The following is a 15,364-nucleotide window of genomic DNA, read 5'->3' on the forward strand; positions in this document are numbered from 1 at the left end:
TATAACAATCTTTCTTGTTTGCATTCTTTAAATATATATTATTTTCCTTTAGTGCCCTCTTTAGCCAGAATCTCATTACCATTTGATTTCTGAAATGACATTTAATTTAGATATTTTCCATGTATTGGCCCTGGTAAAATAGAAAGTAACATCTTTCTTATGGTAGGAACCAACAGGGAAACTTACCTTTTGCTCCCTTTTTTATGGTAAGTAGCAGGAGGAAAATGCATTTATAGATCATTTCTCTAAAAAAAAAAAGATTTATTTATTTATTTGAAAGGCAGAGTTACAGAGAGGCAGAGAGAGAGAGAGAGAAAGAGGGAGGGAGGTCTTCCATCCACTGGTTCACTCCCCTATTGGCAGCAACAGCCGGAGCTGCACCAATCCGAAGCCAGGAGCCAAGAGTGTCTTCTGGGTCTCCCACGCGGGTGCAGGGGCCTAAGCACTTGGGCCATCTTCCACCACCTTCCCAGGCTATGGCAGAGAGCTGGATCGGACGTGGAACACCAGAGACTCAAGCTGGCTCCCATATGGGATGCAGGCGGTGGCCCCACCTGCTACGCCACAGTGCCGGCCCCTTTATAGATAATTTCTAGTTAAAATTGTGAAGCTAACGACCAACCTGCTTCTAACTACATACAGTCTCTTTATGTGACTAGAAATGGGGAAATGACCTCTTGAAGAGAAAAAAAAGCCACCATTCTGTATTTAGCTATATTTATATATTGTATTTCTGTATTTTTTGTTTGTATTATAAAAAATTCACTTAATAAACAAGGTTATGAAATAACAGGAAAAAGAGTTGGGTCAAATCCAGTCAGAGAAGGAAGAGAAATGTGGTTCTTTTTTTCAGATGCAGCAAAGGCCAGCATGGAGCCCTCTGTGACTTGACTCCTTGGCTATCAGGGTATAGCCAAGGCTGTTACTAATCATTGGCAGATATTTATGATATTAGCCACATGTGCAGCAGTGACCCAACCATTCTCAAATGGCACCACTGGAGACCAGTAACATAACCAAAACCTAGTATTTGATCTACAAAAAAATCCTTTACATGGTAACAAAGTCTTGTCATCTTGTTTAATATGATTCCTCGTGGCATCAAGTAATTTAGCAAATAATTTGGTGCCCAAAGGGAAGAAGGAGCCTCCTGTTTGGAATGAAGACAAAGGGGTCAGATTATTTTTTATTCCTGCCTGAGCTGCATGACTGTGTCACTGAGTGAGAATTCTGTAATGTAGATTCTTTCATAAATCTTTATTCTCTAGAGCTCTAGCCTCTAATTTATGAATGCTTAGAAATTAAAGAGTAAGGAGCCTGCGCTGTGGCGTAGTGGGTTAAGCAGCCGCCTGCAGTGCCAGCATCCCATGGGCGCCAGTTTGAGTCCCGGCTGCTCCACTTTCGATCTAGCTCTCTGCTATGGCTTGGGAAAGCAGTAGAAGATGGCCCAAGTCCTTGGGCCCCTGCACCCTTGTGAGAGACCCGGAGGAAGCTCCTGGCTCCTGGCTTCAGATCAGCGCAGCTCCAGCTGTTGTGGTCAACTGGGGAGTGAACCAGCAGATGGAAGACCTCTCTCTCTCTCTTTCTCTCTCTCTCTCTGCCTCTCCTTCTCTCTGTGTGTAACTCTGACTTTCAAATAAATAAACCTTTTTTTTAAAAAAAAAGAAATTATAGAGTAAGAGAGGAATTATAGACTGAGTAGTTTTGTTGAGGATGACTACATGTTACAGTTCAGATTGAATGATTGCATCATCTGTAGTCTCTGACAAGACATGATTTAGGCAAGGTCTCTGTACCCTCACCAGCACTTGTATTTTTATATATTTTTGGTTACAGCCATTGTAGTGGAGGCGAGCTGCAATCCCTTTATAGTTTCAATCTGCATTCATTTAAAATGTGTTCTCTTAATCATATACTCTAAAGATACAGCAATAGAGTAATAGAATGGACCTGAAGAGAATAAAAATTGTCTCTGAAAAGCCATGGGCTCTCGACTTTTATGTGCATGAAAGGATGTCCATGTCGTTAAGTGGGTGTCATGGAAAGTACCCTATCCTCTGAAGGCACATCAATGTGTTTACTTGCTCAGCAGATTGAAGCAAATAAACCATTAATTCCTTGCAAGGCCTCTATGTTGCTATTGTCTACAAACTAAAGTGTTAAAATGCTCTTTACTGATGCTTTTTAAAAAGGAATGTATTAATTGCCATCCAAGCTTTCTGAACTTCTTACATAAAGAGACAGAGAGTTTCAAACTCTGTTATATGTTGTGAAATTTGTTTTTTCTTAAAGAGTTCTTGCTTACACTGGTGCTGCTACCACTTTAAGGATACAGAACTGGGCCCTGAATGAAGCACTCCACATGTATAATTCCACAGCCGGTTTTGCATGGCACCTTTATATGCTAATTGCCATTTAATGATTTTTTTTCTTTTTTTAAGGTTTCATTTATTTATACGAAAGGGAAGGATGGAGGGAGGGAAGAAGAGAGAAAGCAAGGAGAGAGAAAGAGAGAGAGAGAGAGAGATAGAGAGGTTGACTCCTCAAAAGGCCATAACTTCCTGGGTTGAGCCATGCTGAACCCAGCAACTCTGTCTGGGTCTTCCACATAGATGTCATGGACGAAAGGGCTTGGGCCATCTTTGAGTGCTTTCTCAGGTGCAGGGAGCTGGATTAGAAGCATAGCAGCTGGGACTCAAACTGGCACTCCAATATGGGATGCCAGCATCACAAACAACAGCTTCAGTGCCACAGTGCTGGACCCTATAAATATTAGTTTGTCATGCTAGACTTGATATTTTTGGGAACAAAATAAGGAAGAAGAGGCTTAGTGAAATTAATTACTAGCCCACCAGGTTGTCAAACTTTAAGACAATTTCTATTTGTATCTGATACTCAAAATATAGATATTGAATAATATCATTAAGAGCACAGCAAAATATAATTCAAAATGGACTTTAATAACATGTTTTGCAGAAGGTAATTTGCAGCTGGGACTCATAACTTAGGAAGATCTTAAATGTCCTCAGCAGTTTATTTCACTTCTGAAAACAGCAGGATGTAGCAGTGGTTCTCAGAAGTTTTTCTTTAACTGTCATATACCAAAAGTTACAAGAAATTTTCTTCTTAGTCTGTTATTGTAGATCTGTTCTTTGATGTTTCATTAATGAAACAAAGTGTGCCTATTTTTTGTGCAATACTTTGATCTCTCTTCATTTGTTATCCTTTATTCTATCTAGACTCAGATGGTTTTCATAGAGGAAGCTGCATATAGTTTTATAGATTTTCTTTTTCCTGAAATTTTAGATGGGAAGAATTCCAAAAGAAAACTTTTTCTTCAAAGAGTAAAGAAAATTAAATAATAAAGTTAAGTTCAATTTATAAATGGTGTCTTGTTTATTGTTATGAATGGTCTACATCAAAATGATATTTGGTATATTTCCAAAGTGATAAAAATTGTGACATAACATAATCTTTACTAATGTGTCTAGTTATTTCTATTTTAAAATGCATATACTGAATAATATATGTTTATATAACTAATATCATATATATTGTGTTTAAAATTATGTATTTGTTGGCTCACATATTCTTTCTAGACTTATAAAACTATTGAACTCTTAATATTTAGACATAGGTGAGAATCTATTTTGTTATGTGCTTAGACATTTGAAAGTTCTTAGTAATTGTTTTTGGACATTAATAATTTTATTCATTAGCATTAATTATTGCTTTATTTTACCATCAATACTATCAGTCGAATTTCGATATTCACTTCATGTCTCATCTCCCATGGGTACTTAAATTAAAAGTGAATATTCATATATTAGCAAAACCTTTCAGTGACCACCACAGGACTGAAAATCCAATGATGCCTCAAACAATCCCGTAAGCCTCTCCGTAACGTGTAGCTTTCAGGGGTGAGCAGTTCCCTTCCACGTCACTACTCGAGGGTCTAGCTCCAGAAATCCTCCACTGATTCTCCTGCCTCACTAATTTTCCCTCTTTACTGATCAAGACTATCAGCCCACACTGATGCTGTAGTTCCTTCATCTAAGTAGGAAGAATAGAGAACCACTGCTTTAGACCACATTTCCTCTTGTCTCAGCTACCACCCCACACACGTGTTCTCCTTTCTCACATGTGTCCTTGAATGACTTACCTATATGCCATGCCTTAGATTCCTCTGCAGTATTTCTTGCTAAACCTGTTCCAGTCAGATTTCCCAGCTCCATGACCCCACTGTCACCAAAACTGCCTGAGTCTGGTTCACTGATACCCGTCACACACCAAATCCATTGGTGATTTCTCAGTCTCTCTTTAACTTGATGTGGCAGCAACAACACTTGACACAGCTAATCAGTGCCTCCTCCACAGTCACTGTGCAGACACCCCAGTTTCAGAGTCCCCCCTCCACTGCTGCTCCTTCTTGTCCAACTAGACAGCTAGTTCCTCTTTTCAGTGTTAGCTACACTAACGCTTATCCTTGCTCCTCTTTCTCTGTGCTTAGTTAATTGGTGATTCATATAGGTTCCTGCACTGAAATACAATAGCCGCAACCCCCCCCCCCATCTGCAGGGGCTATGATCCAAGACACCCAGAGGATCCTACTGAACCATATACGTATCATGACTTTTTCTATACATACATACATATGTATATAAAGATTAATTTATAATTTAGACACAGGAAGCAGTTAACAATATACTGCAATAAAAGTTATGTGATTGTGGTCTCTTTCTCTCCCTCACAATATTTGTTCTATTGTGTGCTAGACAAAGGGGATGACAGAGACAGTGTAAGATTTCATTATGCTACTCAGAATGGCACACAGTTTAAAACTCAGGAGGGTTGGGCATTTGGCCTGGTGGTTGTGATGCCACTGGGATGCTCACATCCCATATCAGAGTGCTTGAGTTTGAGCTCTCACTCCACCCTTGATTCTGGATTCCTGCTGATGCAGATCCTAGGAGGCAATGACTCAAGTATTTAGGTCCCTGCTGCCCAGGCAGGAAACCCAGATTAAATTGCTGGCATCTGTCTCATGCACAGCCCCAGATGTTGCAGACACTTACAGAGTGAACTAGTGGATGAGAGCTCTCTCTCTCTCTCTCTCTCTTTTCTCTCTCATCTCTCTCCCCCTCCCCCTCCTTCATGCTATCTTGAGAAAAGCTAAAACATTTAAAATGAAACCTATGAATTATTTATTTCCAAAATGGTCCATTTAATATTTTCAGACTATAGTTGTCTGGGGATAACTGAAACCACATAAAGAGAAATTGTGAATACAGAGAGAGGACTACTGTCCCAACTACCTGTCAACTTCTAAATTTATATCCCCATTCTAGACCTTTTTCCTAACTATCACATCTCTGTATTCAACAGCCTGTGTTTGGATGTCTCTAGATATTCCAAACTCAACAAGCCAACCCAAGTCCCTAATACTCTTCTACAAATCCATTGCTCCTCACAGCCTTTCCCATCTTAGCTAATGGCAACTCCACTTATTCCACTTATCGGCTCCTATGTGTTGGAGACAGTCTTGAATCCTCTTTATTTCTTTCACCCCACCAACAATAGTCCTCTTGTGTCTATGTTCCAAATAGGAGGATACTTCAAAAAAATCCAGGAAAGATGGAACTAAAAGATAATGTACATTTTTTTTTTTTGAAAGGCAGAGTGGACAGTGAGAGAGAGAGACAGAGGGAAAGGTCTTCCTTTGCCGTTGGTTCACCCTCCAATGGCCGCCGCGGCCAGCGCCGCGCTGATGCGATGGCAAGAGCCAGGTGCTTCTCCTGGTCTCCCATGGGGTGCAGGGCCCAAGCACTTGGGCCATCCTCCACTGCACTCCCTGGCCACAGCAGAGAGCTGGCCTGGAAGAGAGGCAACCGGGACAGAATCCGGCGCCCCGACCGGGACTAGAACCTGGTGTGCTGGCGCCGCAGGTGGAGGATTAGTCTATTGAGCCACGGCGCCAGCCATGATAATGTACATTTAACTTGGGCCTTGTGAAGTCTCCTTGTCATTCCAGAAACCCAACACTTCTCATGATCCGCGTTGCTGGCCTCCCTGTCTGAGACCACATCATCTCTCCTGTGATTACTGAAATGGCCTCTTACCTGGCCTCCATTCTTCCACTCCTGGAGGCTCTCAACACAGCAGATAGAGCGAGCCTTCTAATCAATGCTATGTGCAAACCCTGAAGGGGCGCCCATTTCACTCAGAGTCAAAGCTTCCCTCTTCCAGGCTTCCACGACCAGAACCTGGGTCTCTCAGACCTCATCTGCCTTCTCACCATGACCCTTCTCCTCCCACACTGATCTTTGCCTTTCCTGCTATGCTCAGTCATATTGCTGCCTGAGTGCCTTAGTACTAACTGTCCTGTCTGCTCGGGTAACTCTCCAGATGAGAGCATGCACAACTAACTCCCACCTTTCAGATCTTCAGTCAAACGAACATCTTCCCACAGAGACCTCAACCACCTCAGTCCTCCTTCCTGAACCTCCTTTTACATTTTGCTATGAAGTTTATTGCCTTTGAACAAGCTGTACACTTCATTGATTCATTGTGTTAATTTTTCTTGTCTTTCTTCCCCTGCTAGGATATGTTTCAAATGGAAGGGATCTTGGCCTGTTTTGTCCACTAAGAGTGTTCTGCATATAGTACACAGTCTCTAAAAATTATTTTTAATGATTTAGACCTTTGAGTAGTGTGTCTTCCACATACTAAGGCTGAAAAGTGATGTTTTTGGAATATCAAATCTGCTGTCTCTCTAGATGCGTTAGCAGGAAGCTGGATCCCAAGTAGAGGAGCTAAGAAATGTCCCAAAAGCAGAGGCTTAACCTGATGCCACCACACTTACCTCCACCTTTTTGTTCTTATTCCAAGGCTAAAATCTCCATCCTGGGACTTTCTATTTTCTTTTTTGTCTGGGGTTGAACATACCCTCAGCTGGTCTTAATTGCTGTTCTTAAGTTGACATCATAACTGGACTTCACTCAAGCTGTCCATGCATGTGTGTCTGTAAGGAAAGGTGGTAGGGAAGGTGCTACATCTCAGGTCAGGGGCCTAGGTAGCTGTGCTGCTTAGAAACCAAAGTTTCCATCTTATTTTCACGATGTTAAGAGATTTTTGCCAAATATTTTCCTAAAACTCAGATATAGCTGTATTTCACTGAAAAGATATTAATACAATGACCTCAAAAATAAGTTGGAATGAATGAATAAGTAATCCAGGAACTTGTATCTGTTAAAAAAAAATAAGAGAGTAAACAGCAAATGACATCAGTTTGATATGATTATTTTACTTGTATGGTGCCACCATACAGATTCAGAACGATTGCAGCTCTCAGCCTCCTGTGAACTGTCTGTGGACACATAGACAATGTGGAACATAAGAATTCTCAAAGAAGGAACTAAGCAGTGGACTGAAGATACCAGTACAAATCTATTTTGTTTCTAAAGAATGTCTTACATCTTCTGAACCCTTGCCACCAGGAACACGGCCTGAAAAGATTATGATTCCAGAGTACTGAGGATGATTCCAGAGTACTGAGGATTCGGTACCAACTCTGGCACCTTGCTGGGCCACTTGTTTACACTGCACTCATGCCAGTTAATAACCGCAGCTTTGGTTCCCAGAGATTTAAACATTTTCATTTTCTACTTCAAAATCATGAAACATTTTGGAAAAGAGACATTGAAAGAAGGAGTAACTTGCTAATATTTTTATTAACAGGAGTCTCAGACCCTCAGGAAAACCCATCTCAGCAGTCTGGTGAAATTGTCCTGAAACTGACAGCAGGGCCTGTCCACAGTTCAGGGCTCCCCAGGAAGGTAAGGGTGATGTTTTGTCAGCAATGAGTTAGGGACACACTTCTCACATGAATGAAGACAAGGGAACAGGGGCAGGCTAAGGAGTTAAGGGTTTGTATGACCTGTTAATGAATTTTTATCAATGTCTGGAAAAAAAACAGAGATGCAGGTATTGTTGAAACAACTTGAGAACAACCTGATGTCTAGGAGAATCTGCTACTTCTCAGCAAAATGGCAAGAACCAAAGGGCAAAAGATTCCATGGATGTCTGTGGCACATGGTCCTCCACATAGCAAAGTGGCTGGGTTTTGACATTTTTTTCCCCATGGCTTACAGAATCCCAATCAAGACAAAGTGATTTTATCACAGTCTTAACCACTGAGCAATTATGTGCTTTTGTTTTGTTTTGTTTTGTTTTGTTTTTGTTTTTGACAGGCAGAGTGGACAGTGAGAGAGAGAGACAGAGAGAAAGGTCTTCCTTTTGCCGTTGGTTCACCCTCCAATGGCTGCCGCGGCCGGCGCGCTGCGCTGATCCGAAGGCAGGAGTCAGGTGCTTCTCCTGGTCTCCCATGGGGTGCAGGGCCCAAGGACCTGGGCCATCCTCCACTGCACTCCCGGGCCATAGCAGAGAGCTGGCCTGGAAGAGGGGCAACCGGGACAGAATCCGGCACCCCGACCGGGACTAGAACCCGGTGTGCCGGCGCCACCAGGCGGAGGATTAGCCTAGTGAGCTGCGTCGCCGGCCAGCAATTATGTGCTTTTAAAAAAATGGAGGAAGAAGTACTGAATTTGAGGAGGGTGTTCTGGGGAAACTGCTGTTCTCTCCACCTGCTCCTAGGGACTCCTCTGGCCCTGTTCTCAGAACTCCTTGATTGTCTAATTCTGTTTTTGTGTTTGTCTTGCCTCTGTTCACCTTTTGCTACTTAACTAAATTTGCTTGATGTTAGAAAAAGGGCCCTTCATGGGAGTCTTGGTTCTAAAATCTAAAATATCATTCCATTTCTGTCAGGCTTACAAGTTAAAACTATGCACCTTGGGGCTGGTGCTGTGGTGTGGCAGGTAAAGCGACCACCTGCAGTGCTGGCATCCTATATGGGTGAGGGTTCCAGACTGGCTGCTCCACTTCTGATCCAGCTCTCTGCTGTGGCCCAAGTCCTTGGGCTCCTGAGAAGAAGCCCCTGGCTCCAGATAGGTGCAGCTCAGGCCATTGTGGCCATTTGGGGAGTGGGCCAGTAGATGGAATCTTTTTTTGTAAAGATTTATTTTATTTAGTTGAAAGTCAGAGTTACAGGGAGAGGTAGAGACAGAGAGAGAGAGGTCTTCCATCCTCTGGTTCACTCCTCAATTGGCCACAACGGCCGGAGCTGTGCTGATCTGAAGCCAGGAGCCAGAAGCTTCTTCCAGGTCTCCCATATAGGTATAGGGGCCCAAGCACTTGGGCCATCTTCTACTGCTTTCCCAGGCCATAGCAGAGAGCTGGATCAGAAGAGGAGCAGCCAGGACCAGAACTGGCGCCCATATCGTACGCCGGCGCTTTAGGCCAGGGCTTTAACCCACTGTGCCACAGCGCTGGCCCCGATAAATAAATCTTAAAAAAAAAAAAAAAAAAAAAAAAAAACTACGCACCTTGTAGGGAATGGATTTAAAACATGCAATGGAGAAGATATTCTGAAAACCTGATGCTCTGAAAAAATATTTGCCTCCCTTGAAGTTTCGTTCAGTAAAATCTGCATTTTGTTCTTGGGAGGAAATGTATTTGTGGTGACTAGAAACCCTAAGTTGCCTAAAGTCCTGTGGGACTTGCTCCTAATGGCAGAATCAGCCACCCCTTCTTGAAAGGTTATGCTTTCATCCGGATCTTTTTAACAGAAAAAGTTGACATGACTGTCAGGACCAGCGTGAAACCTGTGGAACGCCTAGGCAGAAAATGTACTTTTCTCTCCCCTTAACTCCTCCCCCCCAATTTTTCACAAAACCCTACTACGCTCTAAATATGTCTAACAGAAATTCTGCAGCGTACTGCGCTTCACATCATCATGAATTATTACTTCAAGCTTTTTGTTATTCTTCTTTTAGAGTCTTTTTTAAAAAGATTTTGCCCTTGGCTTCTGCAAGCCAGCGCCTTTAATACAGGCTTCCTGAGGCAGCGCTGTGGGGGTGACTCTACTCCACAGCTCATTTCACACCTGCCCGCACCTCACCCTCGCCGGCAGGAAAGCACCCCTGCGCACCGCTGTGAGACTCGCAGGTAGGCAGGCCCGGGAGACCGCCGCCTGCTCCCGAGCTCACACCCTCCGCCCCGCCCAGAGACGCGGCCCCGCCCCGACTGCGCGGGACCTGCGCCGCGGGGGGCGTGGCCGCGAGCCGCAGCCAATGGGTCTCAGCGGGCCGGCGGCCGGCGGCTCGGTTGCCGTGGTTACCGCCGCGCGGCCCCGCCCCCGCGCCGCCACTCGAGCGCGCGGCGGAGCGCTGACTGGAGTGGGAATCCGTGTCTGTGCTGGCCGCGAACGCGCGATGACCACGTGGAGCCTCCGGCGGAAGCCGGGACGCACACTTGGACTTCTGCTGCTGGTCATCCTGAGCTTCTTGGTGCTGCGCAGGTGAGAAAGAGCCCCGCCCAGCGCCTGAGGGACTCCGCGCACCCCGGCACTCACACCTCAGGTCTCGCCTCCCGCCATCGGCGAGTCTCGAGTTCCCACGGGAACAGCGCCGGTCTCCCGGCGCCCTGGAATCCCTCTGTGCCTCCGGGCGCTCTGCTCCTGTCTCGGCAGCCGGCCTCCCGGTGGCACCACGGACCGCCCTCCGAGCCCCTCAGATTCCCGGTCCTTGCCCGCACCTGTGATGCCGCGCTCTGCGCCTCCTGGGCGCCCCAGGAGTGACCTGGCCGAACCCTGACATCCTCACTGACGCCCCGCCGGCCCTTTCTGCTCTTGTCCTGAGCCCGGTGGCCAGCGCTCCAGCGCTCAGGGCTGTGGTGGCTTTGGCCCGTCCCGCGTGGCCACACGCACGCTGCTCCATGGGCCTCCGAGACCTCATTTGTTTGCAGCGCCCCATGGGCCCTCTCGGCTTCCCCGCTTTCACCGTCCTGCGCTCCCGTTTGACAGAATGTTTATGGCAAGTGGCTGGGTTCAGTGAAAGAGTTACCCTGTCTGTGTAAAAGTTTCCTGGGTGCGCTACCCCAGGATTTCTCTGAACTGTGTCTATTTATAGGAATGCCCAGCCCTGACCGTCAGTCCGGCCCATGCCTGGCAGTTTCCATATTCAAAACCTCTGGTGGCGCTGGAGCAGCTGCACGGTGCCCCACGGTTTGGCTCTGAACAGGGCTGAGGGGCGGAAGGCTGAGCCCTTGGAGTTGGTGTCAGGCGCACCACCCCTCAGCTTTGGCCTTCTCTTGCTCCCTCCATGCTCTCCCTGAGTGTCTCTGGACTGCCCCCGGGAGCAGGTTGTTTTTGTTGTTGGTTGTTTTTTTTTTTTTTTTTCTGCCAGGAAAACACATATTTACATTTACACCTTCTCAAGACTCACATCCTGACTTTGTTTCTGCAGTGGTGAGGATAGCATAACATTGATTTGGGAGAAGAAAATTGTTTTCTTACCACTCTGAGGTCCAAAATAACTTGCTCCCAAGATTTTCCCCACCTTGTCCCGTAACCTCGAACCCATTGTTCTTTGAAGATTGGTCCTGGTTCTCATGGGACGCTCAGCTTTCTTCCCGGTACCAGGCTGATGCAACCCCCAGCAGAGGCAGCAGACGCCTCCTGCATACCGCAGAGTAGCAGGGAGCCTGGGCTCCAGAGAGCAAGGCAAGCAGTTGGTGGGCAGAAACATAGCAGCCTGTGCAGGAGATCAGACTGGTCACTAGAAGGGGTGGGACCCCGGGCGTGTAGCTGGACCAGGGAGTACTCCCTCATAGTCTCCAGGAAAAGGTGACAGAGGCCAAGTGTTTGTTATCTGTTGGTGGGGACGAGGATCAGGCAGCTAACGTAACTGAAGAGGCTTTGCCTCTCACAGAGGAGTTAACTATGTACCCATGCAGGTGGATGACCCCAGGAGTCAGCCTGGGGTCAGTGGAGTGTCTACCAATGACGACAGAGAAAAAATAATTGTGACCCAAGACTATGGAAATAGTTTAAATGCTTGGGAAAGTCATTGTTTTCCTGCTACACTTTCTTTCTTGGCAAGTAAGAGATAGGCCAAAGAACTCTGAACCAAGTTCAGGGCCTTCTCTTAGGATTTACATATATATATTAATATCCTTTTGATTGCATCACCCTTATGGCTGCTTTTTGCCAAGTTTCTTCTGGCCCACTGGGGTGGGACACCAATGATGGTGAGTTGTTTTAACGACTCTGGAGGCTGGAGGGAGAACATGCTCTTTTGTCTCTCCACTTCTACTTTACTCCAGCTTTGAGTGGGTCATTAACTAAGTGGGACTTAAGGCCTTCCCCAGCTGTTGGTTGGGGAATGTTGATGTGACAAGTGAAATACAGGTCCCATGCAACCTGGCCGCTCAGCTCCCAGCTTTGTGGAGCCAAGCTGTCATGATCTGCCCTATCCCTGCACCCCAGGAGATAGTGTATGGAGGATAGCTAGAGGGGAAAGTGTTTGCCAGTAGCTTTTCTTTTTTTCTGTGAAATATTTCTTGGGCTTGTTCATTTTCAATTATAGTTCTATGATGGCATCCTCCCTAAGAAATTGGAGGACCAGGTTGATTTGGGGTAGGGTTTCAAACTATTTTGTATTCCTTTGTCACCCCTCCTTCCATTCCCCCCTCCAACTTTGCTCCCCCAGTCCCAAGCAACCAAGGATCTGTTACTGTCTGCCTCCCTCTACTGGTTTTCATGTTCTGGAGTTTTATAGAAATGTGACCTAATGTGCTGTACTTTTCTGCTTGGGTTCTTTATTTTATTTTATTTTATTTTTTTGACAGGCAGAGTGGACAGTGAGAGAGAGACAGAGAGAAAGGTCTTCCTTTTTCCGTTGGTTTACCCCCCAATGGCCGCTGCAGCCGGCACACCGCGCTGATCTGTAGCCAGGAGCCAGGTGCTTCTCCTGGTCTCCCTTGCAGGTGCAGGGCCCAAGGACTTGGGCCATCCTCCACTGCACTCCCGGGCCATAGCAGAGAGCTGGACAGGAAGAGGAGCAACCGGGACAGAATCCGGTGCCCCGACCAGGACTAGAACCTGGTGTGCCGGTGCCGCAGGCGGAGGATTAGCCTATTGAGCCACGGCGCCGGCCTTGGGTTCTTTCAATGAGCATGTATTCTGAGATCTGTAATGGGTGTATCAATATGACCCCTGCCTTTGAGCCAGTTGCCTTTCCTCCTGTTTCCTCCTTTCTCTCTGTGAACAGAAGAATGCCTGCTTGATATTTCTGTACAAATTTTTTCTTCTCTCCTTTTTATTTATATAAATAAAACAGATTTCATTATTTCATATATGTAATTTTAAGAACATTATAGTACTTCCCTTCCTCCCTTCTATGCTTCCTTCTCCTTTCTTTCTTGCCTGCTTGATACTATCAAGGCATGGTTTCCACTATGATTATTTTTCTTTAACACTTACATTAATAAATTATAATTACATCTTAATCAGTAAATTACAATCCAATCAGCTTGCATCTTTCATTCCTGGAATTTTAGCTGGCAAAGGTTGGGAAAGAGGAAAACCATCTTGGGCATCGAGCATTATTCTCCTAAAAGATAAGTCCATTTCTTTTTCATCTCTGCCTCCCTCACTATTCCTGCACTACAACTCCTGGATTCCAAATTCTAAGTTCTTCCTGTAGGAAAGAAGAGGAGAACCCATGAAAGGTGGATAATTTAGCAATGCAGGCCACTTGCTTTGATCTTAGTCATGATTAGTTCTGTCCTCCAAGTGTACATGGACAAATTGTTTCTTCCTGAGCTTCTGTGAGGTCATTGATTTTATGAGCTTTGTCTGTTCTACTCTGCTTGAGGCCACATCCCCTGGAATGTTCAAACTCTTTGAATGCTCTCTTTCATCTCCTCCTAGAGAAGTTTTCAGCATCCAGGAAGTGTCTCATTCAGCAGGTAATCATCTGTATAAGCCACCTGGACAGTGGCTTATAGTCAGGAACAGGTGGTATGTCTGAGCCACCTTGCCCTAGGGAGGCAGTTGGCACTGGATTCTTACAGGGGACCAAGCTAGCCAACAACTAGACGAGGTCAGAGTTGTCTTGCGGCCTTGACATTATTGGTGTATTTGTGGTTTAAGGGACTGAGACACCCAGAAGACTGGAGGGCAAGAGCTATGTAGACTTAAAAGCAGAAATATCAGCAGGTTATCCAAAGGGTTCTTCCCACCTTGAGTCAAGGAAGTAGCAGGTGAAATAAAAGCACTTAGTTGTTAATGAAATGATGCAGTTTCACTATGTCTCCACAGATGCTCTGTACTGGAGCTTGGAGAGAGTTTTCAGAACACTTAGTATTTGGAAAAGACTCTGGAGTGCAGGCGTCCCCTCTGCTCTCTTGTCTCCCAACCCCCTGCAGAAACAGGATTCTTTAGGTGTAGGGGAGCTGGCTGCTTTCTCTCCACTTAGTTTCAGCTTTTGTTTAATCTGTCACCCTGAATGTTAATGGCCCTGCTGAAAAAGAGCTCTCTTTATGTGGGACTCCTGGGACAGAAGGACAGCTATGGTTTTTTTGAGACTAATGGTAACCAACCAAATATTTCTTAAGAGACTCTTAGCTATTCTCACTGCTTCTGGGCTCAGACACTAGTGAAACACTTGGAGCGGAGGTCTATTTTCAAGAACAAAGTGTGGTTTTCCTTACAGGTTTGTTTTTTGTTTTTGAGTAGGTAAAATATGAAAATGTGAAGTATTCCAAGTATAAGGAGAAATACAGTTAAAAAGACTCCACCTCTAGCCCTTAAGCACTCCCACCAACCAGAGGTCATTGCTTTAATGCCTTCTTTTAGAGGCTTTCTATGCGTTCCAAGGAGATAGCCATATATATTTTCCCATTTGTCCATTATCCACATCATTTATTTATACAGCCCTCTCTTGATGAGCATTGATTGTTGGCAATTATTTTAGCTACTGTAAACAAAATTACAGTGAATATCTCGGATCTTTGAGAGTTCTTCAAACAGTTTTTGGAAGATGAGATTAAAAGATAAGTTTATTTTGATACAAAAAATTCTGAAATTCAAGAATATGGGAGCTTTTGAACAAGTTCATGGAAAATGTGTATTATGAAAAAACTATCAGTAGACTTCAAATATTTTTTCCATCAAAATAAACTTATCTTTAATTATTTTATTAATTTATTTCTATGTATTTATTTGAGAGGGAGAGAAATAGACACAAAGAGAGACAAAGGGGGATCTTCCATCATCTGGCTCATACCCCAAATGCCTGCCATGGTTGGGGCTGGACTACATCAAAGCCAGGAGCCAGGAACTCATTTCAGGTCTCCAGTGACTTGAGTTGTCACCACGGCTTCCAGGAAGCTGAAGTCAGAAATTGGAGCTGGGATAGAACTCAGTTACCTCAATTTGGGATGTGACATCTTAACTGCATCTTAA

At 44.9% G+C, this 15,364-nt stretch overlaps 1 protein-coding gene across 6 annotated transcripts in view; it reads left to right on the forward strand.

The window, feature by feature from the left end:
* Nucleotides 1–10,243: 10,243 nt before the first annotated feature.
* Nucleotides 10,244–15,364, forward strand: part of LOC100345461 (beta-galactosidase-1-like protein 2) — a 44,180-nt gene continuing 39,059 nt past the window's right edge. For all 6 annotated transcript variants that reach the window (XM_089314586.1, XM_051834498.3, XM_051834500.3 and 3 more), the window contains exon 1: nt 10,244–10,414. In XM_089314586.1, coding sequence (XP_089170712.1) covers nt 10,329–10,414 — 86 coding nt within the window. In that variant the 5' untranslated portion in view covers nt 10,244–10,328. The remainder of the gene's footprint in view (nt 10,415–15,364) is intronic.

The sequence above is a fragment of the Oryctolagus cuniculus genome, chromosome 1, assembly GCF_051225735.1.
Source record: "Oryctolagus cuniculus isolate XC-2025 breed Fujian yellow rabbit chromosome 1, ASM5122573v1, whole genome shotgun sequence".
NCBI classification, from domain to species: Eukaryota; Metazoa; Chordata; class Mammalia; order Lagomorpha; family Leporidae; genus Oryctolagus; species Oryctolagus cuniculus.